Source organism: Carettochelys insculpta, chromosome 1 (genome assembly GCF_033958435.1).
Source record: "Carettochelys insculpta isolate YL-2023 chromosome 1, ASM3395843v1, whole genome shotgun sequence".
Taxonomy (NCBI): Eukaryota; Metazoa; Chordata; order Testudines; family Carettochelyidae; genus Carettochelys; species Carettochelys insculpta.
In genome coordinates this window covers 288,671,594-288,696,940 of record NC_134137.1, presented here as the reverse complement: position 1 = coordinate 288,696,940, position 25,347 = coordinate 288,671,594, and the positions used below count along the sequence as shown (strand labels likewise).

The 25,347-nt window shown below is 39.3% G+C and overlaps 1 protein-coding gene across 4 annotated transcripts in view; it reads left to right on the top strand.

The window, feature by feature from the left end:
• Window positions 1–25,347, top strand: part of SCYL2 (SCY1 like pseudokinase 2) — a 54,473-nt gene that overhangs the window by 20,770 nt on the left and 8,356 nt on the right. For 3 of the 4 annotated variants that reach the window (XM_075011274.1, XM_075011268.1, XM_075011281.1), the window contains 14 exons: window positions 950–1,094; window positions 4,358–4,507; window positions 6,063–6,284; window positions 7,433–7,549; window positions 8,189–8,314; window positions 9,997–10,173; window positions 13,070–13,192; window positions 15,739–15,852; window positions 18,524–18,656; window positions 19,440–19,558; window positions 20,799–20,899; window positions 21,644–21,710; window positions 21,844–21,933; window positions 22,494–22,613. In XM_075011274.1, the coding sequence (XP_074867375.1) occupies window positions 950–1,094; window positions 4,358–4,507; window positions 6,063–6,284; window positions 7,433–7,549; window positions 8,189–8,314; window positions 9,997–10,173; window positions 13,070–13,192; window positions 15,739–15,852; window positions 18,524–18,656; window positions 19,440–19,558; window positions 20,799–20,899; window positions 21,644–21,710; window positions 21,844–21,933; window positions 22,494–22,613 (1,804 nt within the window). The remainder of the gene's footprint in view (window positions 1–949; window positions 1,095–4,357; window positions 4,508–6,062; window positions 6,285–7,432; window positions 7,550–8,188; window positions 8,315–9,996; window positions 10,174–13,069; window positions 13,193–15,738; window positions 15,853–18,523; window positions 18,657–19,439; window positions 19,559–20,798; window positions 20,900–21,643; window positions 21,711–21,843; window positions 21,934–22,493; window positions 22,614–25,347) is intronic. The other variant, XM_075011288.1, reaches the window with a different exon arrangement.

Here is a 25,347-nt window from a genome sequence, read left to right as displayed (position 1 = left end):
CAGAATGACCAACTGGAATCATAGCCAACAGGGCTGCCCGGTGTCCCGGAAGCCCTGTCTGGTTGACAGAGGGCCCCTTGGAATGTCCAGACCAGCTTTCTTTGAACAAAATCTGTCAGAGGCATTGTGTATCATGGGGGAGTGACAGAATGCTGTCGTGAGAAGTGTTGTATTCTGTTGATTTACTGTCAACAGAACTCCCTGGGAATGTGGATGCTCCCCAGGTTTTGTGGAGAAAATTCTCTAGCATGGCCAGCCTCACACTCATGCACAAAACTGATTATGTTGTGTTTGTACATGGTACCCAAGTGGGTTGCTAGTCAGCCAGTTTTCACCTATGGCTATGGAATATGAGCAACATGTAGACATTTTAATTTGGAACTCACCCTTGGTAGATTTCTGGAAATGAATACATGTAACTACAATCTGCCTTTGCCAAAGACATCTTTTTATTTTGAAGAAATGTCATCTTAGCACAGCAGAAAATTAAGAAGGTACTTCAGACTGTTTTTGAAATGAAGATAAATTTGTGTATGCAAATGTGTTCTGGGAGAAGAGAGTAGGGGGCAGAGGAATAGAGAAGGAATTCGAGAAATTGATCTGAGTTTGCAGCAAAGGGAGGGAAATTGTGTGTGAGGGGAAACTGGTTGAGAGGCTCTGGTGAGGGGAGCGATGAAACACTAACATTTCAAGTACTCTGTGCAAAGTAGTAAGTGTCTTACTCTGATCAGTACCAACTGCAGATTTCTTACGTGTCTAAGATGTCTTTTTTACAAAATTAAAATGTTTGAGATGCTGTTCTTCAGAAGCTGACATATAGCATGGCTGAAGTAATACAGATTATTATGCTGAAATAGCATGTAGATGTCACTTCCTGTAATTCTGACTAATGATCAAGAGCTTTTTAAATGTATTTACTGGGTGTACTGGGCATCTCTTCTCTTTTTAGAGATTGTCTAGCATTTTGTACAGAACCAGTCTTTGCAAGTTTAGCGAATGTTCTTGGCAACTGGGACAACCTTCCCTCTCCTTTACCATCTGATATTAAGGAATACAAACTTTATGATGTGGAAACCAAATATGGCTTGCTTCAGGTAAGTTAATGCTTTTATGTTTACATATTTTTTTTCCTGCATGTCTGATACTGCTTTACAAACGTAAGCCAGGATTTGTTAAGTTGTGCAGGTTTACCTTTGTGAGTAATTTATGGGTAAAAATGAGCATGTGTGTAATAGTTTGCTTAGGAATTCTGGAATTATTTATCTAAAAGCACAAGATGTTTCTATCAGCGCAATCAGGATTGATAAGATCTTTTAAAAAATTATAGCTGATTTAAGTACATTTAGCTCCATTGAAGTCTGTGGTGTTTAGTACTGCTACATTGGTGCTAAATTTTTTTAATTGGAGATTTTCCTGTAATGGACATCACTATAGTTTCTGAGCATCTTAGATACATTAATGAATCTATCCTTACAAGAGTCCTGTAGTAGGAAACTATCATTCTTGTCTATCTTACAGGGAGCTGGGGCACTGTTAAGTCAAGTAACTTGCTCCAGGTACTCAGGAAGCCTGTGGTGATTCTGAGACTAGAACATAGCCTGAGTCTAGGTCTGTCCAATTCCTTAACCACATACTGTTTCTTCCTTTTGCTATTCTTGGCAAATTTGGTCTATTTTCATCTCCTTGTGACAATTGTTTCATGTAAATCCATCTTCAGGATGAGAAAGGTGAGATGAGGGTACTGAACCCTGAGCTGGTTCCAGCCATAATGTACTAGAGCAGGGGTCAACAACCCACGGCATGGGTGCCAAGTGTGGCACACAAACCAATTTTTTCATTGACATGTGAAGTGGGAGTTCAGCCCCCCCTCCCCACCCTTGCTGCCGGGAGCTTGCTCAAAGCCACGTCACCTGTGGATTAACAGAATACCAGTTAATGTTACCAACCACCACCTAAACCAGTGTTCCTTAACCCATGTGCCGTGGCGCACTGTGTGCTGAAAAGCAGTGCTTAGTGTGCCTCAGAGGCATGCACTGGGAGTGCTGTCTGCCACTCCACGTATGTGCCCAATGGCTTGGTGGGAGAAGCGCATGGTCGTGGCAGCTCTGGGGCAGTGGCAGTGGTGGCTGTAGCTCTGGTGAGTTGCCAGCATTGAGTGGGTGAGGGGAAGGAGGATTCTGGGGGTGCCTGGCTCTGGAAAAGTGGGGGGTTGGGTTATAGTGGGGGAGCTGTAGGGGTGCCTGTGCTGGGAAGTTTGTGTGCTTGCTGGGGCCAAAAATGCAGCTGCTGCCGCCCCCCTACCCACACGCCCTGGCTCTTTCCCATGTGTGGGGAGTGCTGCACTGGCCAGTCCCAGCTGCTGGCTTCTCTGTGGGACAGAGCAGAGGGGCCAGGAGTGCAGTACCTGCCCCTTGCTTCTGGCTGCTCCAGAGAGTGTGGGAGAGAGGCGGGGCAGCCTGGACCGAGGTATACTCTATGGGGGGAGTGTCTGTTGGTTGGCGGGAGCCCCACCCCAGCTGGAGTTGTGGGTGGGAGGGAGGGCTTTGTGGCAGGAGCCACTTACTTAGGGCACTGGTGGCCATCCTGGAGAGCCTTGGTGCAGCTCCTCCCCTCACCCCCCCCCCCATTCCAATGGTCAGCCTTCAGTATAGCTGACCCCATTTGTCGCTCTGCAGTATAACTCTCCTTCCTATCAGCCCCCTCCCATTCTGTGTCATGGAAGGCAAGCCCATTCCAGCACATCCCTTTTTCCTGGTGCAACCAAACCTTGACCTTGCTCTAAGTTAGGATAAGAGAAGTCTGCATACCAAATTTGATGGTCCTAGCTTTTATCATTTAAGAGGAGTTGTTGAAAAAATGGACTCATGGACAGATAGACAAACTTTCTTAAAATATTTGTAAAATATAAATAAATATTATAGTGGTGCTGCTTATCACTGAGGTATCCAAAGTTTTGTTGTCAGTTCCATTATATACTGTTTTTCAGGGGATTGTATCTTTTTTATAATAGCTGATATTAGTTTAAATTCTATCCTGTAAGATTTCAGCTGGAGTTAGCCTTTTGAAATAAAAGGAATCATCAGTGGGCCATAAGTTTTGACAAGTAATCTAAAGACTGATGATGGATTAATTTTATGAGACAACTTTGCAGTAACATTTAAGAAGGGTAAGAGATGGCCCAAAGGAACCGTGGAGCAAACAGCATTCTTTGTTATTTTGCTATGTGGCATATCCCAGCCTTAAAAGAACACATAGGACAAGAAATAATTACGAGGAGAGACACCACAATGATTTGAAAGCCCTTTATTAGAGATAAGAATCAGTGCTTGATGGAATGCTCTGGATTGCTACTGTTTCTATCCAATCTCAGTAGAGAATTTGAAATTGTACATTTCACCATTTTGCTTCCTATCCCCCCCACCTCCTTTTTTTTTTTTTTTTTGTAAATGAACAGTGATGTGAGTTCCTGTATTTAGAGCCTCAGCTTTGTGGCCTCTTAGCTCTTTCAAGTAACTCTAAAACTTGTGGCAAACATAAATTTGCCTTTTTTCTTTCTCCTAGTCATACCACTCCCACCCACATAATTCAATGTCAATGTTTTGTTTTAAGTGACGAGATTGTCCCCTAAGCTGTTCCTCCTGGTAATACCATTGTAGATACTTAGGAGTTCTTCAATCTGTGAGCACTCTATTGCTATCTCGCTATTACTTTGTAATGAGCAGTGGCATAGAGGTCACTAGGTCTTGATAAATCCTTCCATTATGCTTTTTTTAAAAATATATTCCAACCACTCCATTCTTTCACTTCACTTTCAAATGCACCTCCTCCCCATTCTATGAAAGAACAAAGCTAACTGCTTTGTCCCCACCTTCTTCTTAAAACCTTGTTATACACGTGCAGGTTTGGTTTGTTTTTTTTTTTTTCTCCAGTCTTCCTGTCTACTAAACAAGCACCAGCACATAGGCTGCTTTGCATCTTTTCTGGTTCTTCTCTTCTCAAGAAGGATGACATGGCTTCACAGTCCCATTCAGCCAACTCATCTGGTAGACATTCTACTCATCCTGGGCAAGCGGGCTTTTCAAGCCCTGTGACAGTAAAACTGACATTAGTAACTCCATGAGCAAGTTCTCTACCTGAATTTGGTTTGCTTGATACAGTCAAGATTTCAAAGATTTTAATATGAATTTTTTTTCTTCCCTGGTGGTAGATTGGCTTGACTGTTTCTTACCTAAACATATGCCAGTTGAGCACGGGAGATCAAACGTTGCTGTGATAAATGACACATAATTGATGTAAATATTTTACAAGTGTTTTGAAAGACATGCTAAACATGTGAAATAACTTTCATTTTTAACAGGTTTCTGAAGGTTTGTCCTTTCTGCATAGCAGTGTGAAAATGGTCCATGGAAACATTACTCCTGAAAATATAATTTTGAATAAAAGTGGAGCATGGAAAATTATGGGGTTTGATTTTTGCATTCAGTCAACAAATCCATCAGAACAAGAGGTAATAAGGCTTTGCTTTTTGTCTTTTTCCTTTGAATTTAGGTGGTGTGTGAAACTGGATGCAGAGCTGCTATTTTTAGTGCTGTATCACCTACTAATTTCATTTCTCTACGCTAATTTTTTTTTTTAAACTAGAGGAGACACTATATGACATGATAGTCATCAGCCCTTTACTTCTGGAGGTCTGGATGTTTAAATTTTGCCTTTTCTCACATTTGGAAATGAGTTTGAGCTAGCTCCTTAGACCAGGGATTATGGTGCTTTGGGTTCCATGCCTAGTGTAGTGGTCACTGAAAAATTCCCTGAACTTTAAAAACAAGTGTCTACCATCATCCTTCCTTATTTGTTGCAGAAATACTACACACTTAATAGTTGTTGCTCAAAAACACTTAAGAGTGGATTAACAGGGGACTAAATGGTTCAGACATACCCTTAGAAAACCAACCACCAGCATCATAAGGCAAGCCTTAGGTTGGAACCCACCAGGAGAAAGGAAAAGAGGGAGCCCAAGAAACACCTGGCATAGAGACCTGAAGGCAGACACTAAAAAGACAGGATACATCTAGTCAGAACTGGAAAAGGTCACCCAGGACGGGACACTGGCAATTGGTCATCAATGACCTGTGCCCCAAGATGTGGGAGTGGAAGAGGCTTACTACTACTAATACTAATGCTACAGGGAATTAGTAATGAGATGTTAAATTTGTCAACAGTATAGCAGAGGCTCACAGCGATAACAGCAAAGAAAGAGACATTTCTCAGGCTCTCATACAAACATGACCCCACAGCCACAGGCTTGCTGTTCCCACTTTGAAATTTACCGTCTTCCTGTTACCTAATTTAACTGGAGAGCAGCGGCCAGAGCAGTGAGCAGCATTGTGGTTTGCATACGGGACACCTCTGGAGGCTAATAAATTCGATTTTAAGACGTGGCGCTTCCTTTAATCGAAATTCTGAATTTGAGCTTGATGCTATACCCATCAGGTAACTGCAATATTGTAATTTTGATATTAGTGCTCCCTAAATTGATCTAATTATATTTATAGTGAAGACAGTTGTGGTAATATCAAGCTAACTGCATTAAATTTGAATTTATCTTCTCATGTAGATGCAGCCTAAGACACCACTTTTTCTCCTGCTGCACCTTCTTTGAGGCAGCAGGTCACCAACTAGTCTTGGCACCAAGATGAATCAATAGCATCTCATTTGACAGTGCAGTGCACCTGGGATTACTGACAACCCTTGTCCAGAAACACATTTAATTTCCTAAAGTAAAATGAGGTAGAATATGTTCTGTATCTCTTCATTCCAGAGATTAATTTGTGCCTAAATTGGTAAACTGTCCTTTGAAATTTTCATCATGTTTCCTAATTCTGAATCATCTTGGTGTGATATCAGCAACAATCAGAATACGTGCCTTTGGCTTAGATAGCCACTTAATCAGTTTTGCTTCACTGTGTCTCTGTTTGAGTTGGAGTGAATTTGACTGTTTGCTGCCTGAGCAATTTCAGTGTCAAGTCTTCAACTACTATGTTTTTTTCTCACTGTTCTTGCAGCTGAAGTTCCTCTGTAAAGAATGGGACCCAAACTTGCCATCCTTGTGTCTTCAAAATCCTGAGTATTTGGCACCAGAATACATTCTTTCAGTGAGCTGTGAGACTGCCAGTGACATGTACTCTCTAGGAGCTGTCATGTATGCAGTATTTAATAAAGGGAAACCTATTTTTGAGGTCAACAAGCAAGATATCTATAAAAGTTTCAGTAGACAGCTGGATCAGGTATTTGCTATATGTAGCAAAAAGTTCTGAATTTAAATGTTTGTGTCAGGTTTTTTTGTTTTAAAAAATGGATATTTCAGTGAAGAACACAACATTGAGAATCACAGTAGTGCTTACAATAACAGTTCGCCTCTTGCACTCTACCTCTTTAAAATCAGTCTTTACAGAATACTTGAAATGAATATAGATGCATTATTCAAATTGACGGAATAAATTATTAGTGCTGAGGTTCTGCCTGGAGCTCTTTGTGGCTCCTTAGGCCACTCAAGTGGGATAGACATTTGATGTGCTGCTCTGACAGTGAGTAGAACAAACGGGATAGCAGCCACAGGACAATGAATAATTTTGTTAGACGTGAGAATTACTGAGTTTAAATAAAAGATGATGAAATGGATAAGAAATCTTATGTGATACCTTCCTCCTGTTCCAACATTTGAGTTGGAAAGATGCCCTTTCTCACTTTCATTCAGAGGAAAAAAGAGAGGTTCTTTGCTTCCCTCACCTCCTGTCTACTGGAGATGAGAAGAGATGCTAAATTATACAGATGTGCCTCAGACATGTTTAATACTCTGTTGTGACATGCAGATCACAATGCACTGCTAAAGAGCAAGAGAGCCGTTTAGTTCAGTTCGGCAGCTCTAGAGAATTAAGCTGTATCCATACTGCCATTTATGTTGCTCAGGGTTGTGACCTTTCTATCCTCCTGAGCAACATATTAACCAATAAAGTTTGAGAGTGGCTCGTGTGCCCAGTGCTTTCAGTGGAGAGCCTCTCCCAGCAACGTAGCTCTTACCACTCATGGTTTCATTATGCCAATAGGAGAGTTCTCTTTAGTTGGCATAGGGCATCTTCACAACACACACAGCAGTGGCACAGTGTGCGGCATGGCTGCAGTGTGCTGCTGAGCACTTTATGCGTAGACAAGGCCTTAGGCAAATCAGGTTTGAACCAGTGTCAGCATGCAGTGTCACTGTAGGAAAACAAGTGAGAATGACCATAGCTGAAGTTTGTGACTGCATTTATAAATATTACATTTTATAAAATGTGGCTAATGAAAGTAGAATTAAAAGGCCATCAAATCAATTGTCTAAAATAATGCGTGTAGAATTTCTGTATTTGTGGTTCATGTGCTTGAATTATTTCTGTAGCTGAGTCGCTTAGGCTCCAGCACGCTTCAGAATGTACCAGAGGAAGTACGTGAACATGTAAAACTACTATTAAATGTAGCTCCTGCAGTCAGACCAGATGCAGATCAAATGACAAAGGTTAGTGTCTAGAAAATACTGTAGCTGCATGAAATAAGGCTAATATATGATTTGTAGAAGCAAACAATATATATGCCTTTTTTAAACTGTTTCTCTTTTCAATTTAAATTTTAAAATGTTTTCCATTTGGTTATTTTCTGTTTTATAATGATTATGGCATTCACTTGGTGTATCAAAGCATGGCTATAAATTTTCGGGGAGAGTAACTAAGAACTAGGTCACTCCGGAGCCACATGTTGCTCTTTAAGGATTTCTTTGTGGCTCCCAATTGCAAAGTAAAACAAACAAAGCCCTCCTGATAATTTTTGATAAACGATGAATGTCTTAACAGCCCAACAATGAACAACTCATCTAAATAGTAGGCAATATGTCATCTTGAAACGTTGGATAACTCCCCCTCTGTGTTTTGATTGTGTTGCTAATAAAGTCCTGATTTAGAAAAGGAAAATACTACTTATTGTGTAAATATGTACTTTGTTCTTTGTTAGAAATAGCCACTTAATTGTGTACTGTAAACGTGCATTGATATAATGGACTTGAGAAGTTAAACTAGGTGAATATGTACATGTTAGGTTTACAATAGCATTTATGGTGATTTCCTTCAAAGATCAACTTTTTTTTTTAATCCCTTATTTTTAGATACCATTCTTTGATGATGTTGGAGCAGTGACACTCCAATATTTTGATTCTTTATTCCAAAGGGATAATCTTCAGAAATCACAGTTCTTTAAAGGGCTACCAAAGGTTCTACCAAAACTGCCTAAGGTATGTTTTTCTTTTTCTTTTAATAGTCTTAAATGAAGAGGAATTGAGGTCTGTACCCCACTGTTTTATAATGGGTTGCAGTGGGATTGGTAGAACATAATATGGAAGAAGAGCCATGACAAACATTTTAAATGGGAATACCCTGCAGCAGCTGATACTCTTGGAGGTCAGAAAAAAATGACAAACTTGAACTCTCATGGTAGTGAAGTTTGCCTAGAAGAGTTCATTTTCCTCCTCTCTGTTCAAACCAGTTGGAACAAAAGATCTCTCCTTCCCTGTGCTCCCCTTTCCCATTGCTTTATCCTCTGCATCCCTCCAGTGCAGTACAACTGACTGAGCTCTTTATTAGGGTCAATTGTTGCTTCTCTGTAGCTGAATGATGTAAAGCTTTCTTCCTCCTGCCCCATCAGGGTAATATTTGTGACACACATGATTAAATTTCTTTAAAACTTTCTTTTTGAACTATGCAGTATAAAATCATACTACAGGAAGATCTGATGCTGAGCAGTGTCTTTTTAAATGTAATAGTTTTCTCCATTGATGCATTACTTTTATGAGATTTTGTTGTTGAACAAAATTTCCAAGAATCATGAAAGAGAAGGCAGGAAAACCCAGGAAAGCTATTCAATCTTAAGGGTTCCGCTCACTCCTGCATTTCTGTTGGTGGTAGTTTATCAGTGTTTAATACATCTCAATGAATAGGCTTTCTAAAGTCGTCACCATCATGGATTACTTATCTAAGCTAGATATGTCTGCAGATTTCTTGCAAGCAGAAGTAGAAGCCAAGATTGGAGGTGGTATTTGGCTCTGGGAAGGAAGTGCTTTTCTTTTATATTAGGATTATACACTTGAAAGCTAGTGAACCTTGGATTCTTGGGAAAGCTGTTTTTATTGCTAGTAATTCTTCAGCTAGCCTTTAGAAAGACAGTATTGTATGTTATGTATCAGAGGGATAGCCGTGTTAGTCTGTATCTGCGAAAACAAAGAGAAGTCGTGTGGCACCTTATAGACTAACAGATATTTTGGAGCATAAGCTTTCACGGGCAAAGATGAAGCGGGTCTTTGCCCACGAACGTTTATGCTCCAAAATATCTGTCTGTCTGTAAGGTGCCACAGGACTTAGTATTGTGTGTTGCTCCCTTAATTTGTATGCATGATTTTGAATCCTTTACATAACCATATGAATCACAGAAGGCATGGTTACACTACAGCACTCTGTTGATAGAAGTCGCTGTTGGCAGAGAATTCCTTACGAAACTTCTGTTAACAGTGCAGCCACACACAAAGCCAATCAGAAGCCCTGTCTGAAAGAAGTGGGTCTGTCCCATAAAAGCTCATCACCTAATAAATTATTTTGTTAGTCTTCAAAGTGCTAAAGGACTGCTTTTTTCTTTTGTGATAGCCTCATTAAGTTATAATTAATAGCTTTTAAATGGCATTAAAATAAGATGTTTGAGCATCCATTTGGATAGACTGGGTCTTAATACAAACAGAGAAGAAAGCAGAATAGTACATTGTATACAAAGCTCAAGTTTATCCTTAAAGTTCAGAAGTGATTGTTTCATTTGCTTACTATTGTATAACCCCAACATTTATATTAAGAAGATCATTTTGCTGAAATAAACTTAGAAAACAGTATTTTATTGCAGTTCAAATGACACATCTTTGTCTTTCTTTTTCAGCGTGTTATAGTGCAGCGAATTTTACCTTGCTTGACCTCAGAGTTTTTGAACCCTGATATGGTTCCCTTTGTTTTGCCTAATGTTCTGCTGATTGCTGAGGAGTGCACCAAAGAAGAGTATATCAAGCTAATTCTGCCTGATCTTGGCCCTGTTTTTAAACAACAAGAACCAATCCAGGTAGATTTAATGCCATTTTTAAAAGTAAATCTCATTTTTCTCTTCAAGGTTTTCCCGGATACAATCCTAGTAAATCTTCTATTTATTTCCATGTTCTAATCCATCACGAACTTCCAAACCTCAGTCCTGCGCTGTAGCTGTACAAAGAGATCTGTCTTGAGTGAAGCCAGGCATTTCATCCCCTCAAGTGCCTTTATAGGACACCTGATCTGGAATGTAATTTTAGCATGATAAACTATTCCCTTTCTTAAGGGGCAATAGACCTTTCATTTAGCATAAAATTAGACTGATGTAGTAAATCTAGTTTTGAAAAAATCAGGACTGTAATTTACCACCAGAAAGCTCTGCAAGCATTGGCATTATTGGATGCTTGTTTTTACCATGTGGTCTAGACTTGTTCTGAAAACTAAACAATACAGGATAAAAGAGAGCCTAAGCTTTGTTTAGTGTCCACAATCTTGCTACCATGTGTGGAACTGTGGGTTCGGTAATTTAAAGGTTATGGGTATGGTTGATGTTTGGTTTTTTTCCCCGTTATTGACAAGCCTCAAGGAGAAACATGGGGATAAAATATATAAAATATAAATTATATATGAATGTAAATTTTATATATATAAAATATTTTCCCATTGTGACATGAGCAAAAGCAATTAGTGCAGTCCTGTAGGGTAGTAAAGGACATGCATCTTGTTTTTTAACAGTACGCTCATGATGACTATGTGGAGGGATTTTTTTAGGCATTAGACATCCTGTAACTCTGATGCCCTTTGATAAAATCCTACACTCACTTTGCTTCAGTCCGAGCAACTGCTGATAGGCGGTTTAAAAGTCAGAGTACCCACTAGCTCAGGGGTCTGCAATCTGTGACTTTGGAGCTGCATGCATCTCTTTAAGGACTTCTTTGTGGCTTCTGATGCTATAATTACAAAAAAAAAAAAAAAAAAAAAACTTTGATTTATTTTCGGTAAAGAGTGAATGTCTAAAAGCCCAAAAATGAACAACTCATATCTAAATAGAAACTGATACATGATCTCAAATCTTTGGATAACTCCCCCCAGCATCCTCCAGAGAGAGAGAGAGAGGGACAATTCGGGAGTGAAAGTCAGGAAGACAGTGATACAAATACATGCGTAAGTGTGAGGAAATAGAATACGCAGTAAACATGTATCGCATTACAAATTATTGTGTGCATGCTGTTCTTGAAATAGGGGTTACAAAATATGATTTGATGTTATTTATTAAGCACTGTCTCATATTCACATGCATTGTAGTTCTTGAATTGTTGATTTTTTTATTTTTTTTTTTTTGTTACCAAATTGGAAAAAAAAATGGCTCTTCTTGCTATTTTGTTTGCCGACCCCTGCACTAGAAGGAATAAGCAGAACTCTCATTTCTTGTTTCCACAGATATAGAACAGAATTCTATTGCTACAGTATAGCAGACAAACAACTGTAGTTTCCTCAAAGTTTTAGTGTTGACCCAAACTCTTGATTGTTTTGATATGCTTGCATTTTATTTTAGTTTCATTTTCTTTTTGAAAAAAGTTGAAAACCTTTTTACTGAACAGCAGCTAAATAAATTATTTGTATTGGGGTAGAACTGAGAGGCCCCCCCCATCTTGCTTGGTGCCATACATGTGTACACAATGAAAAGATAGTCCCTATTCCAAAAATTTTGACTCAAAACGTTCTGGAGTTCAAAAGGCTTACAAGCAAGGATGCTTCCATATTTTTTTCAAGAAAAAAAAATCAGTGAAGCAAATTATAGGTGTGATGCGTGAAGATGGCTCTTGAACAGAGATTCACTCTGAACAGTCACAGATTCAGCATTCACAAATTAATTTCGACATATCATTTAGTAATACTGTTTGATTGCAGTCAGTGAAGTTATTTTTATATTATGCGTGCTTGTATGACTCTTACAATATAGTATTTTAATAAATTGATTAAACCTTAAAATAATTTAATTTTTCATCCTCCCTCAGTGATTAATAATGGTTTTGAATATGATTGCATAAATGATATTCTGCTGTGTAAGACAAACCTGGATTGTATAAAAAATACCAAAATATAAGTGGTTATTTTATTTTAAAGTGGTTTAACAGCTAGAAGAAGGAATGGGGAGCTCAAGGACTTAAAACGGACCTAAATGTTTAAGTGGTAGTGTGTCAGATGTCAAATGTCCAGACCCTTCCTTAACCCTTTATGCCTTTTTGAAAAGCTGTTAGGCTTGGAGGTTTTAATGTAAGTTATAGTTTTGCTTTTTAATAGAAGGAATCAAGTTGCCCTGGTGTGGTATTTTGCTTGAGAAATTGCACATTTTTATGTCAAATTCAGTTTCACTTTACTAATAAAGCTATTTTGTGCCAAAAGTGTCATTGTAATGTTGTTGTGCTCCTTCAGTAAGGTCCAAATTCTGCCTTCTGATGCACATACTCAGCTCCAACTGAAGTAAGTGGGGATTGCACATATACATCTGAGAGCAGAATTTGACTCAAAAGTGTCTTTGGAACCTAGTGATTTGCATAATGGTATGTATGTCCACAAATGTTTTTATAGCTAAAGTTTAATAATGGATTATTTTTGAATTGGAATTAAAACATTCACAAGAATAATGTTTGGCTTTTTAAAAAGGTCAGTGTAGAATGTTTTAATTTTTATTTGAGGCTTCCAAAATGCATTAACAAGTCCAAGCGCTTTTTTTTTTTTTTTTTTTTTTACCTTCCATGCTTTCAGGCTAGCAACATGGTGAGTGTAAATACCATTGACTCTGTTATGAAAAAGTTTTGTTAATGTTTCAAGATTATATTGCAATAATAAACTTCAGATTGAAAAATATAATGATGTAGAATTAAAATCTTAGGCATTCATAACAATTTGTTGCTTTGTTTTTATAGATTTTGTTGATTTTCTTGCAAAAAATGGACTTGCTCCTAACCAAAACTCCACCAGATGAAATAAAAAATAGTGTTCTTCCAATGGTTTATAGAGCCTTAGAAGCACCTTCAATTCAGATTCAGGTGTGATAACTGCATTTTTTTTTCTTAAATTTTATGCACAATTATTCTCTTTGCTATGAAGGGATACTGTCAAATTATGTATACCCTATAACTTCTCTCCTCTGAAGAGTTTAAAATTTGTACAACATACCTGAAGGATTATGCATTAATTCCAGATTGTGGTGTTGAACTCTCACCCCTCACCTGACTAGAAAGAGAACAGTTAATAAAAAGTGGCATTTATCAAATAATTTCAAATGTTGAGTCACTATTTTCCATGTATGAAAAGCTTAGTCAGAGTGACAGTTTTTATGTTCAGGTCAGTTGCCTAAATGAGTATTTAAAGTTTCTTTTATTGCTTTAATGTCTTTCTAATTTCAGCCTTTTTGGAATTTACTTTTTATATTTCCCCAAACTCCACTTATCCAGAAGCCTCCACAAAACAATTTGGATAATGTAGGTTTCAGATAAATGGGGGCTTCACTCCTACAAAGTCAAGAAGTCATAAGTGAATGTTACTGAGCTGTGACTTAATTAGAATTTTGGGTAACTGGAGGTTTAATTAACCAGATTTTACCTGTGTCTATATCTTAGGTTAGTTGTACTGCTCATGGTTTCATTTAAGTAATTACACTCATCCCTTGCTATATGAGCACAATTGGTTCCCAAATTTCTGCTTGTAGGCAAAAACTCGTAAGAGCAACACTAAAGTCCCATTAAAATACATGTAAAAGTCTCCAATTCGTTCTAAGGGGTTGTAACGTGACATTAACCAGTTGAGTTTAGGTACTTTTCTGATGTATTTGAATAGTTTGGCACCAGAAATAGGATGGAGTGTGTGTGTGTATGTATGTAGAGCAGGGATTTCCAATCCCTGGATCAGGACCCAAAGTGGGCCCATTAGAGTTGTTAAAGGTCGCAGCTGGGCAGTTTCCAGCTGCATGTGGCTGTTAAAGAAGCCATTTGCAGTTTCTTAATACTGCTGACTCATGCAAATATCTATCAGTAGTGATAACTGCTGGAGATGGCAGCTGTCTGTATCACTAGAAATAGCAATTACCTGATGCCTAGGTGCTAAAAGCTTAACACTTGAGTTAATTGCTGGGAGCAGGAGGGCTGGGGGAGCCACCCAGTCTAGCAGCCTGGGTGAAGAGGCTGTGGGAGGAGAAGGAGCGTCTAAGGCTGGGGATGTTGAGGGATTCAGGGGGGTGTCTAAGACTGGGGGAAGTTTGGGGCTGCAGGGGAAGTCTAATGCTGGGGGTAGTTTAGGGCTGCTGGGGGGATGTAAAGCTGGGGGCAGTTTGAGGCTGCTGGGGGGGTATAAGCCTTGGGGCAGTTTGGAGCTGCTGGGAGGCTCTAAGACTGGCGGTGGTTTGTGGCTGCTGAGGGCGGGGGTCTAAGGCTGGATGAGGTTTGGGGCTGCTGGGCAGGTTTAAGGCTGGAGGCAGTTTGGGACTGTGGGAGGCAGTTAAAACCTGGCTGAGGGTGAGGTTTGCAGGGTGGGGTTGTCAGGGGGGTCAAATACAATAAACCCTGGAGTTACCCAGGGGTTGTTCCTGCAACCCCTCCATAACTCAAAGTCTCCTGCAAGGGGAGTGGAGCCAGGAACCACAAGGGCTGGTCACTTTCCTGGCTCCCAGGGTGGCAGGAACTGGGAACGAGGGACAGGCTGGTTCCAGTCTCACCATGGCTTGCAGGGCCAGGAAACTGATCAGCTCATGGCTGGTCAGTTTCATGTTCCCTCCATTACAGGGGAGGGAACCAGGCTAAGAGCCTTCTCACTTAAAAGGCTGTCAGACAGCTGCATGTCTGTGGGAAGGGAGGGTCTCCAGCTGCGGGTCTCCCTGCCCCCAGCCAGGGACCCTGTGGCTGGAGCTGAGCCAGCCTCAGGGCTGCGGGTTTCCCCGCCCCACAGCCAGGGATCCTGCTCATATAAGCAGGGGGAGTTCATTCATATAGTGAATAAAAATAGGTATATATGTTCCTCATTTTAGTGAGTACTCATAAGTAAAGCACTCATTAAACAAGGGATGAGTGTACTCTAATTGGGTAATTCTTCATTGCTTAGGTATTTTTGTAGCAGTCAGTTGGTATTTGAAGTGCTGTCATATGTTGTGAATTTTCATGTGTAAAAATGAAATATACATTTAAATTTTGTGATCTTTCTGCATTAAAAATTATTTTTCTGTAAAGCACTGCTTTATGAAAATATAGTATTTACAATCCAGATATTTTGTAGTTACGATACTAATGTAGCTCTTTTAATTCAAAGTGTGTTCCAATCATGAATCTCAAAGTATGCTTTAGTAGTAGTAGTAATACTAGTTTAGTGTTTATTAATATATAATGTTATCATAGTACTGAATAATGTATCACTTAATATAAAATATATGTTGTTGGTATATCAGACTATTTTAAGACCTAGCTTTTTAAAAGGAAATGAGTGAACAATTAGGTGACCGTGCTTATTATTTGCTGAAGGTAGAATGAAAACTTGTACAATATGCTCTGTGTGTATGTCTTAAAGTGAAGTTTTTTCAAAAACTCCTGTGGTTGTTTGTTTACAGGAACTTTGCCTTAACATAATTCCTACGTTTGCCAACCTAATAGACTACCCATCAATGAAAAATGCATTAATACCAAGAATTAAAAATGCGTGTTTGCAAACTTCCTCTCTTGCTGTAAGTAAACTAATATTCGTTTCTCCATCCCCTGCCCCCCAAAATGGTCCTGAGATCATTTTGGCTTTTCTATTGTTGCCCTAATTATTACCAGCATGCTTCTGGAAAGTAGGAACCTTGTGCAGAAGTCAGAGCAACACCTATCTTAACACTGTGCATTCACTTCAGGTTTTTCTACATCACTTTGCTAAGCAATCACTTGTGCTTCAGTGTTGCAAAACGTTCTTTAGTTATTCAAAAAGAACTGTTCTGGATTTTCTTTTCAATACTTCTTGTTATATTAAAATGCTATCTAATGCAAAAAGTAATTGTATGACTTCTATAACTTTTCATAGTAGTGTGATGGATTCCACTCCCCCATATGCCACATGTACTGTCAAAATGTGAAAAATTGGAGTGGTTAATTATTCTTGCATTCAGTGCTGAGTCTGTTTGATAAAGCAATATGTCATTTAATTTAAGTAGATTTCACATATACTTTTTCAGCTGCATTGTCTTACTTGATTTCTCACATTGCAAAGGAGAGATTTTTCAAAATGAGGTACCCATCAAGTTTCAAAATCAAGTAACAGGTATTGTGGCAACGGCCCCACTTTCACCACAACCACCAGTCTTTGCGGCCAGCAGCCATCTCTCTTCATCAGGGGTCAGGCTAACAGCTATTTTCTGGGGAGGGAGTCTGGCTACTCCCTCTGGACTCCCTCTCCCAGCTGTTCCTCATTAGGATAGCCATCCGTCCTGTTTTTGGCAGGATGGTCCTGTATTTGGGATGCCAAAAATGCGACCCGACTTATTTTTAACAAGGGACTAATTGTTCTATATCTGCTGTGCAGGCACAGCTGCCTGCTTGAGAGCACGTACTGTGCATCAGTACATGCTGCCCAACAGAGGGAGCTGGCAGGTTAGCTGGGGGAGAGGAAACGCCATGGATGCTCCGTCTCTGCCCTTCCCCCAGGCTCAGGGAAGGCAGGGGGAGCACCACGGCGGCTCCTTCCCAGATGCTTCCCCGAAGCTCGGAGAAGGGGGCGGGGGGAACACCATGGCTGCCCTGTCCCTGCCACTTCTCCAAGGCTCGGGGAAGGGCAGGTGAGTGTTGCGGCTGCTCCATCCTAGCCACTTCCCTGAGGCTCGAGGAAGGACGGGGGAGTGCCTCCCATATCCCGTATGTGGCCATGAGAGATATGGTCACCCTATTTCTCACTCACAGTGACTAGTGCTGTTCTTACTGGTATCTTTCTCTCTCTCCCCTCTCACCATCTACCACTCCTTTCTCTCTCTCCCTCTCACAGCCACCCTCTAATTGAGGCAGCTTTTAAAAGACCTGCCACAGGCCTTCAATGGACCTCTGAGTGGAGTCAGCGGGTTCTCTTCTCATCTGTCTGCCCCAGCTCCCTGCCAGCTCTCCTGATTGTCCTGCAGTAATCCATCTCTTATTATCAAGGGAGCTGGTGCTTCTCTCCCTTTTTGGGCTGTTTTCCCCACTGCTGTAGCAGCCCTCTGGCCTAACCCTGTCACAGTGTCTAAGTATTGACTTTGGATCCTAATTTTTAGACATCCATTTTAAAAAAAATCCTATCTATATTAATATTTATGTGAGCCTTTTTTATGTTTGGAAAAAAATGTTGAAGCAAAGCAGCAGTGTTTAAATTATCTTAGTAACCAGGGGAAATTTCTTACTGTCTCAATTCAGGACAGAGCTAGATAATAAATACCTTGTGTGTAGATTTCATCAGTGGTGGTTAGCTGGGATGGGTAGGAATGATGTCCTCAGCCTCTGTCAGAAGCTAGGAATGGGCACCAGAGATCACTTGGTAATTACCTGTTCTGCTCATTCCCTCTGGAGCGTCCGTTTTTGGCCATGGTCAGGAGACAGAATACATTAAACATTACTTGTAAAAATGACATCTTGAATCAAAGAAATGAAACGTTAAACGAGATCAGTCATCAAGTCCGGCCCAACCACTTTAAAAGATAGATAAAGGCTATGTCTACATTTGTCCCCAGCTTCAAAGGGGGCATGGTAATCAGGATGATGGGAGATTACTAATGAAGTCTGCGCTGAATATGCAGCACTTCATTAGGATAATTCTCCCTCACGGCAATTTCAAAGTGTCAAACTTCACAGTGCCGGCATGCCGTGCAGCTACAGGGACTTTGAAGTGCCCGCGCTAATTTGAAGTGTCTGTGGCTGCACAGCATGCCAGCATTTCGAAGTGTGACACTTTGAAGTTGCCGTGGGGGGGAATTGTCCTAACGAAGTGCTGCATATTTAGTGCAGCACTTCATTAGTAATCTCCCATCACCCTAATTACCATGCCCCCTTCGAATTTGGGGGGCAAATGTAGTCGTAGCCTTTATCTCTCTTTTAAAGTGGTTGGGCGGGACTTGATGACTGATCACCTTTAGCATTTCATTTCTGTGATTCAAGATGTCATTTTTAAAGTAATGTTTAATCGTAACGGTATTAGAGGACTTTGGATTCAAGCTATTTCAGTCTTGTAAAAATGTAGTTTGTCAAGTTACTTTAGTTTGTGTTAACTCTTTTGTTAAAATAGAAGTTAATTTTTGTATTTAATCAATTTTTATAAAGATTTAAAATTAACATCTTAAAATACATGAATTTTAAATATGGACTAGAGATGTTACTTAACTTCTGTTCCATTTTTAATAGGTCCGAGTAAACTCCTTAGTGTGCTTAGGAAAAATTTTGGAATATTTAGATAAGTGGTTTGTACTTGATGACATTCTGCCCTTTCTACAACAAATTCCATCCAAGGAACCTGCAGTGCTTATGGGAATTTTAGGTAATGGATATTTAATGTCCCTCCTTTTTACAGTTTTGTTGTTGTAATCTCTGTGTGGTATATTGACAGTACGGAATATGTTCTATAGCTAACAATTTATGTAAAAGCCTACTGGTGGTTTTTCACTTCTCAGAGATTTCCTTTTATTCCAGATTTTATTCCTGTTGCTCCTCTTTTGTCTGTTAGATGTATTTGTAGTCTGTGGGCTCTGTTCATTCACAAGTGTCCTCCACAACTGTTGATTTATGGAGCTTCTTTGAGTTCTTAAGTCTTCACAATTGCAAGGGCTATCTGAATCTGCCTGAGAGCACTGTAAATCCCTGTCATTTCCCATTCCTTCTTCGGCAGTTGAATTGTACCATCTGTCTTGCCAAACAGTTTTGCTGTCCAGCAAAGAATGCCCTTACACCGCTCAGTTGTGTTCTCTTATGCAGTTTCTGTCTAGATGCTAATGGACAGGATTCTCTAATCACCAAGTTTACTTTGTGACACTTAGGTTGGATAAAATGGTTTCAAAATGACTGGAAAATGTTGGGAAACCTTTCTTTTTAGAACGAGTTTACAGTGGAGTTCATGAGTTCAGTATTTCACTTTTGCTTTTTATTGGTTGTATGTTGGTTGCAAACGACTTAGTTTCTTTATGTGGAGCTTTTTCCCTGATATACTAGTCTTTGAGTTCTGTGTTCAGTTATCAGTACATACAGTAGGTATAGTTGTCCTGGAGCTCATTCACAATATTAACTACTAAACTACCATTCTTGCTGTTTTAATATTCCATATCAGGTATTTACAAATGTACGTTTACTCATAAGAAGTTGGGAATTACCAAAGAGCAGCTTGCAGGGAAGGTATTGCCCCATCTAATTCCACTTAGTATTGAGAACAATCTTAACCTCAATCAGGTATGAACAGTTTTAATCATTTATGTGCGCTTTTACCTAATGAACTAATCTAGATGTAGATTAAAAAAAAGTAAAAGTTCTTAGACAAAATAGTTTTATACATTAGTACACTTCAGTGTGACTCTATAATTGATGATAAATGCTTCCATTGATACTAAGAATTGGTTGACTTAAAAAGCAGGATTTATATAGAGGCTCGGTTCAGTAATTCTAATTTAAGATTCTAAATGTGATCTTCAAACGTAAGAAATTGTCAGCCAACAGACTTGTTGTTAGAAGCTTGAAAGAGTACATAGTTCAGAATAACAGCCAACAGACCCAGGTTTGCTTTCTGGTATTTTGGAGCATTTCTGGTTTTATCGACAGAATGTTAGTATTCAAAAAAGTAAATATTTCTAACTGTGGAGCTAAAAACAGAGGAACTGAAAGCAGCTTTTCACTTCCCTGAGCCATACTCCTTCTACTCATCTGTTGTTTTTACACTGTAGACAATGATTTAATCAAGAGACTGACTAGAAAGCTGTCTGAGTTTGTGGATGATGGATGTTATAAACACTTTGGAAAAATTCTAAACAAGATAACTTTATAAGGCTAATGGGAAATTTAACATTAGCAAACATATGGTCTTGCTCAGATATGGCACAAAGATTCAGGACAAAATTTATTGGGATTTAATAAAAGCATCAGGGAATAAAAAGGACTCTAGCATTATAATGCAATGTCTTCTAAATGTAATTAACCATCTAACATTAATAACAATAAATACAGATGCTCAAATGCTACAATGCATTCTTAATGTTTCCATTGTCAGCTTTCTTTATGAGGCTTGCCAACATTGTAGCAGTGCAATTATATTTCTGTAAAAAATTAAGAAGGAAAAGTGAATTCCTAAGAGGAAATGTTTAGAAAGTAAATTGGCTAAGTAACACCCCATCTTTTACTTGGAGCTGCCTGAGCAATCCTGTCCTGGTTTGCTTTCTGTGACTTATTTCAGTTTCCACACCGCATTACTCTGCTTATAGTTGGGTACACCATGGAAAGTAGCAAAAACAGATTTAACAAGAGTTTGGAAAACTTACCATACCTGTGAATATGTAATGTAGGTTTTTAAAATTATATGGAACAACTGTTTAGCGTTCTATATAGCTAGATTTTTAGTAATAATACAATAACACAATTTTTTTTGTATATATAATAATCACAATGTAAAATTTTAACCTTTCACCCATTTCCTTTATAGTTCAATTCCTTCATTTCTGTCATAAAAGATATGCTTAGTAGATTGGAGGCTGAACATAGGACCAAACTTGAACAACTTCATATAATGCAAGAACAGCAAAAGTAAGTCTGGGTGTCTTGTAATGAATTTCAGTTCTACCTGCATTAGCGGAAGTGAAACACATTTAGCAATGGCAGCACATGCACTAGAGCCTTGCTAATTTCTAATTCAGTGATTGATCACTCTGATAAATGGGCAGTCGTCTTCTTCACACTTCTCCCCACTTTCTTAGCAAAGATTTGAATCCTGTACTGAGGTTTTGCCACTAAAACTTAATTCGTCTTATAAAATATAATACCATAAATTTACTACAAAGTATTGTAATAATTAAATGCATTTGTCAGTGGTTTGTTTAGTTTCCTAACTAATTCATGCAGTATGATGATCCACTGTAAGATCTCCAGTACAGTTCTGCAGTATGAAAATATATGGAGACAGTTGGTTTATTCAGTAGTTATTGAGCACTAAAAATTACACTGGAGCAAATTCGGGTCCTTTCAAAAACAAAACTTATTGAAGACGCCAGGGCTATCATACAGGATTTAAAATGGGTTTAAATCAAATTAAGCTAAACTAGCCATACTACCTACCCCTCTTTAGGAGAGAAACAGAGTATTTGAAATTGGCATTAAATAACTCATTCCAATATAAAACATGGCCTTTTCTAATGTCATACATGTGTGCACATAGCAGTACTGTGATAAGAAAAGTTGTCTTCTGTGTTCACTCTTTGAATTATGAACTTGATTGAATTAGGGTCCTGGCTTTGACAGTCACCTTTTTGTAATTTTTGTACTCTACTACAGATCTTTGGATATAACCAGTCAAATGAACGTATCTGAAGAGATAAAATCTAATACTACAGGTAATCAGGTAAGAGAATATTTTGCATTGCTTACAAACAAGGGTATTACATTTGAAATTATCTCTGAAATAATTTGTTTTATTTTAATTATAAATTACAAAATTTAAAATTCTTCATGGATAACTGTTTCAATTTGAACAGATTGACAAAGTGTTCAACAGTACTGGAAGTGGCATTCCAGCTGTTGGGTCAGAAAGTAAAGAGAATGGGCTGTCATCAAAACAGAAAAAGGTAAGCTCTTTTTCCAAAGGTGTCTTGTCGTGCAGTTGCAGTGTTATGGGCTGAAGTGTGGAAAGGATTGTGGGCTCTGTGTGGCACTTACCTGGGAGGTAGAAGGGGCCTCACCAGAAGGAGTGAAATGTTCCTTTTTCAGCTCCTAGGAGGAGGCATGGCCACAGAGCTCTGACCATTGCATCTGCCTGCGGGCCCCAACCCTGGAGCTACCATTGACTGACTGTGCTTCCTGGCCAGTGGGAGCTGTAGAGCTGGTACTCTGGGTGGAGGCCACGCACAGGGTTACTGGCTTTGCCTTCTTGTAGGAGCTAAAAGAAGAACTTGTTGTCAGTTCCAGAGAGCCAGGTAGGGATCCTGACAGTCCAGCCAAACTCCCTCCTCCCACCCCCAAGGACCAACTGGTGTCACAAGTGTAGTATTTTTGTTTACTGCCTTTGACCTGTCCTTGACCTTTTCTCTTTAAAAAAAAAACCAAAAAAAAAACCTATTATTAAAGCATAATCTCAGTCATGAAGTATACTATCCCATGTTAATGCTAATGCTTTGTGTTCTTAAAGGTATCACTTACACTTGAAGAAAAACAAAAATTAGCAAAAGAACAGGAACAGGCACAGAAACTGAAGAACCAGCAACCACTTAAGCCTCAATCACATACAATCACAGCTCCACTCAAACAGGTGAGAAAAGATCTCTACTTAAGTTTCCTTGGTAACCTTATCCCTACTTCTTTACAAGTACTGTATGGGTTATACAAATGATCATTTTCTATATCTTCAACTTCTTGGTTTACTGAGTTCTGCCACTCTGTTTTCAGTGGTGATACTTTAAAATCATTATAGCTAAACAGTAACGAACTGTGTTCTCTTCTGCCCACTGCATTAATAGCAATATTAATAATATTTAAGATGTAGTCACATCCAAAGGCAACATCATGATTTTGAGTCCCATTGCTCTAGGTACATTATAAGCTTTCAAGAAGACAATGTCTGCCCCAAAGAGCCTATAGCCTAATTAGATAAGAATAAAGGGCGGGAGGAGGACAGAAATGTGACATATGAACAAAGCAAGCAGAGTGGTGGTTGGCATGCTGTGTTCATTATGCTTTTTACAAGTCATGTAAGGTTATAGGAGATGAGTTAAGTGTTTCCTCTAATATTTCCATCCACGTTGAAGAGTAACAGAGAGGAAGCCGTGCTAGTCTATACGGCTTCCTCTCTGTTACGATAGCACGATTTCCATCCACGTGAGCATTGAATTTTCTTATGTGCAACACCAGTATCGAGTTAATGTGCGGATCTACATAACCAATACAAACAAAAACCAGATATATAGGGATGGAAAAAGAAAAATATTACACCAAATGATAATTAACAAGGTGTGTTGGTTAATATGTTCATTTACTGTGAAATCAAGTAAAAAGAAAATTAGCACTGCTGCTGGGAGTACTTGTATTTTATCACCCTAGCAACTCAACCTAGTAAACGCACCAAAATGGAGCATACTGCCAACAGCTGTGTAAATAAAACACAGTCATGTGCATGAAATAAAATCATAAAATATACACCTACAGGCGCTACTTAATAAGCTATTCCTACCATAATATCTGACTATTAAGTCCTCAAGGGAAGCAGCTCTCAGAAATGAAGCATCTGCCAAGGCACCAGCATTCTATGGACTCCTGCCATTCATAAAACTATCCCTCTTGCTTGCACGCTGCATACATTTCTCAGCTTTAAGATGCTAAGCAAATTTTGAGTCAACAAATTTGAGTCAACTAGAAATAACGCTTTCATAACAAATATTAATACACTATTTTCTGATGCTGTAAAGAAGAGTGAAAGGCATTCGCTCAGGCTTATAGTTTTCTCTGGGGTGCCAACTCTTAATATGATTAAAACTGCACACACACAGAACAATAAAAGTGAGTAATAAAGCAACATAGCAAATAAAGCTATAAAAGAATGACAACACTGAAAATACAAAGGGAAGTAAACCATCAGGTGGTTGGTTATGGGTATTTTATTTGAGTGTTTAGGATCCATGATATTCAAGTACAACAAGAACTGTAAAACATTTCTCCTAATTACAAACCTTGATATTGGCTGTGTCTACATTAGCCCTCTTTGAAGAAGGGTGCATGGTAGTCAGCCTGAGCGGTGAATACTAATGGAGTGCTGCAATGACTATGCAGCACCTCATTAGGCTAATTCTCCCCACACAACTTGGAAGCGCTGGCATACTGTGTAGCCACGGGCTCGTCGAAGTACCCAAGCAATTTCAAAGTGCTCTTACTCCCAAAAATATTTTGGTAAAATACTTCCAGTTTTAACAATTTACCATGTATTAATTAGTAACGCAGGATATAGATAGATAGATAGATAGATATTTTAATCCTTAAAATCACAATTTTGAGATCTGTCTACAACACTCCAAAAGAATGACAGTCTTCAGAGGAGTGGCTGTGTTAATCTGTTTCAGCATAAACAAGTCCAGTGGCCCTTTAAATTCTCACAAATATATTAGGGTATTGGGGCATAGCTTTTGTGCGATACAGCTGACATCTTCAGATGCTGGAGAGAAAAGAGGTGGGAGCATGACATCAGTGCTAATTAAATCAGTTGATGGCCATCTGTCAACTGAAATACAAAATGGTGAAAAGCAAGCTCTTTATCTTTCGCTGCATTTTGATCTAGAACTACAGAGGAGTCACCGTTTCTGTATTTGCTCTATAATTCTAATAGGGAAGATTAGCAATGCCACATTATTGCTTCCCCATCATATTTTTCCTGTGTTTCAGTTCTTGAAATTATATCACCAGTCATTGGGTAATATACTAGTCCCCTTCACCCCAGCCTCATAGTTACCTCAACAGCAAGAAAAGGGAAGATGTCTGAACTCCCAATGATGCATTAACTAGACAGAGTTTCCTCAACACTCCATCTCCAATGTAGCCACATCCTCCCATGCCTCAGCACGCCAGCAACCCACTTGAACTCCTCTTTGCAACCTGATCTGCACACCTGCATAGACCCTTGTGCAGCCTGCTCCCAATAGTCCTGTGTCTCCCCTAGCAGCCGCAGCCCAGCTGGGGCTGCTATTCTGATAGACTCTGAATCTCTTCTCTCCTGTCTGCTGCTGCAGCCCAGCTGGGAATCAAGATACCTCAAACTCCCCATTCCCCCCGGCATTAACCCTCACCCACCCCTTGTTTTCCCCATCTTCCTCCACTTCCCCCCATAATCTCACCTTCTTTCATGTCATCTCCAGGGTCCAGGAGGCATCTAATTATTGGAGCCATGCCAGCATGGCTCCATTAATTAGGGGCATGGCTCTTCATTCTCTTGTGCACAGCTGCGCAGCTGTGTATCTTAGAGAGAACTATGGTAGCAAATGGTGAAGGAGCAGGAAAAC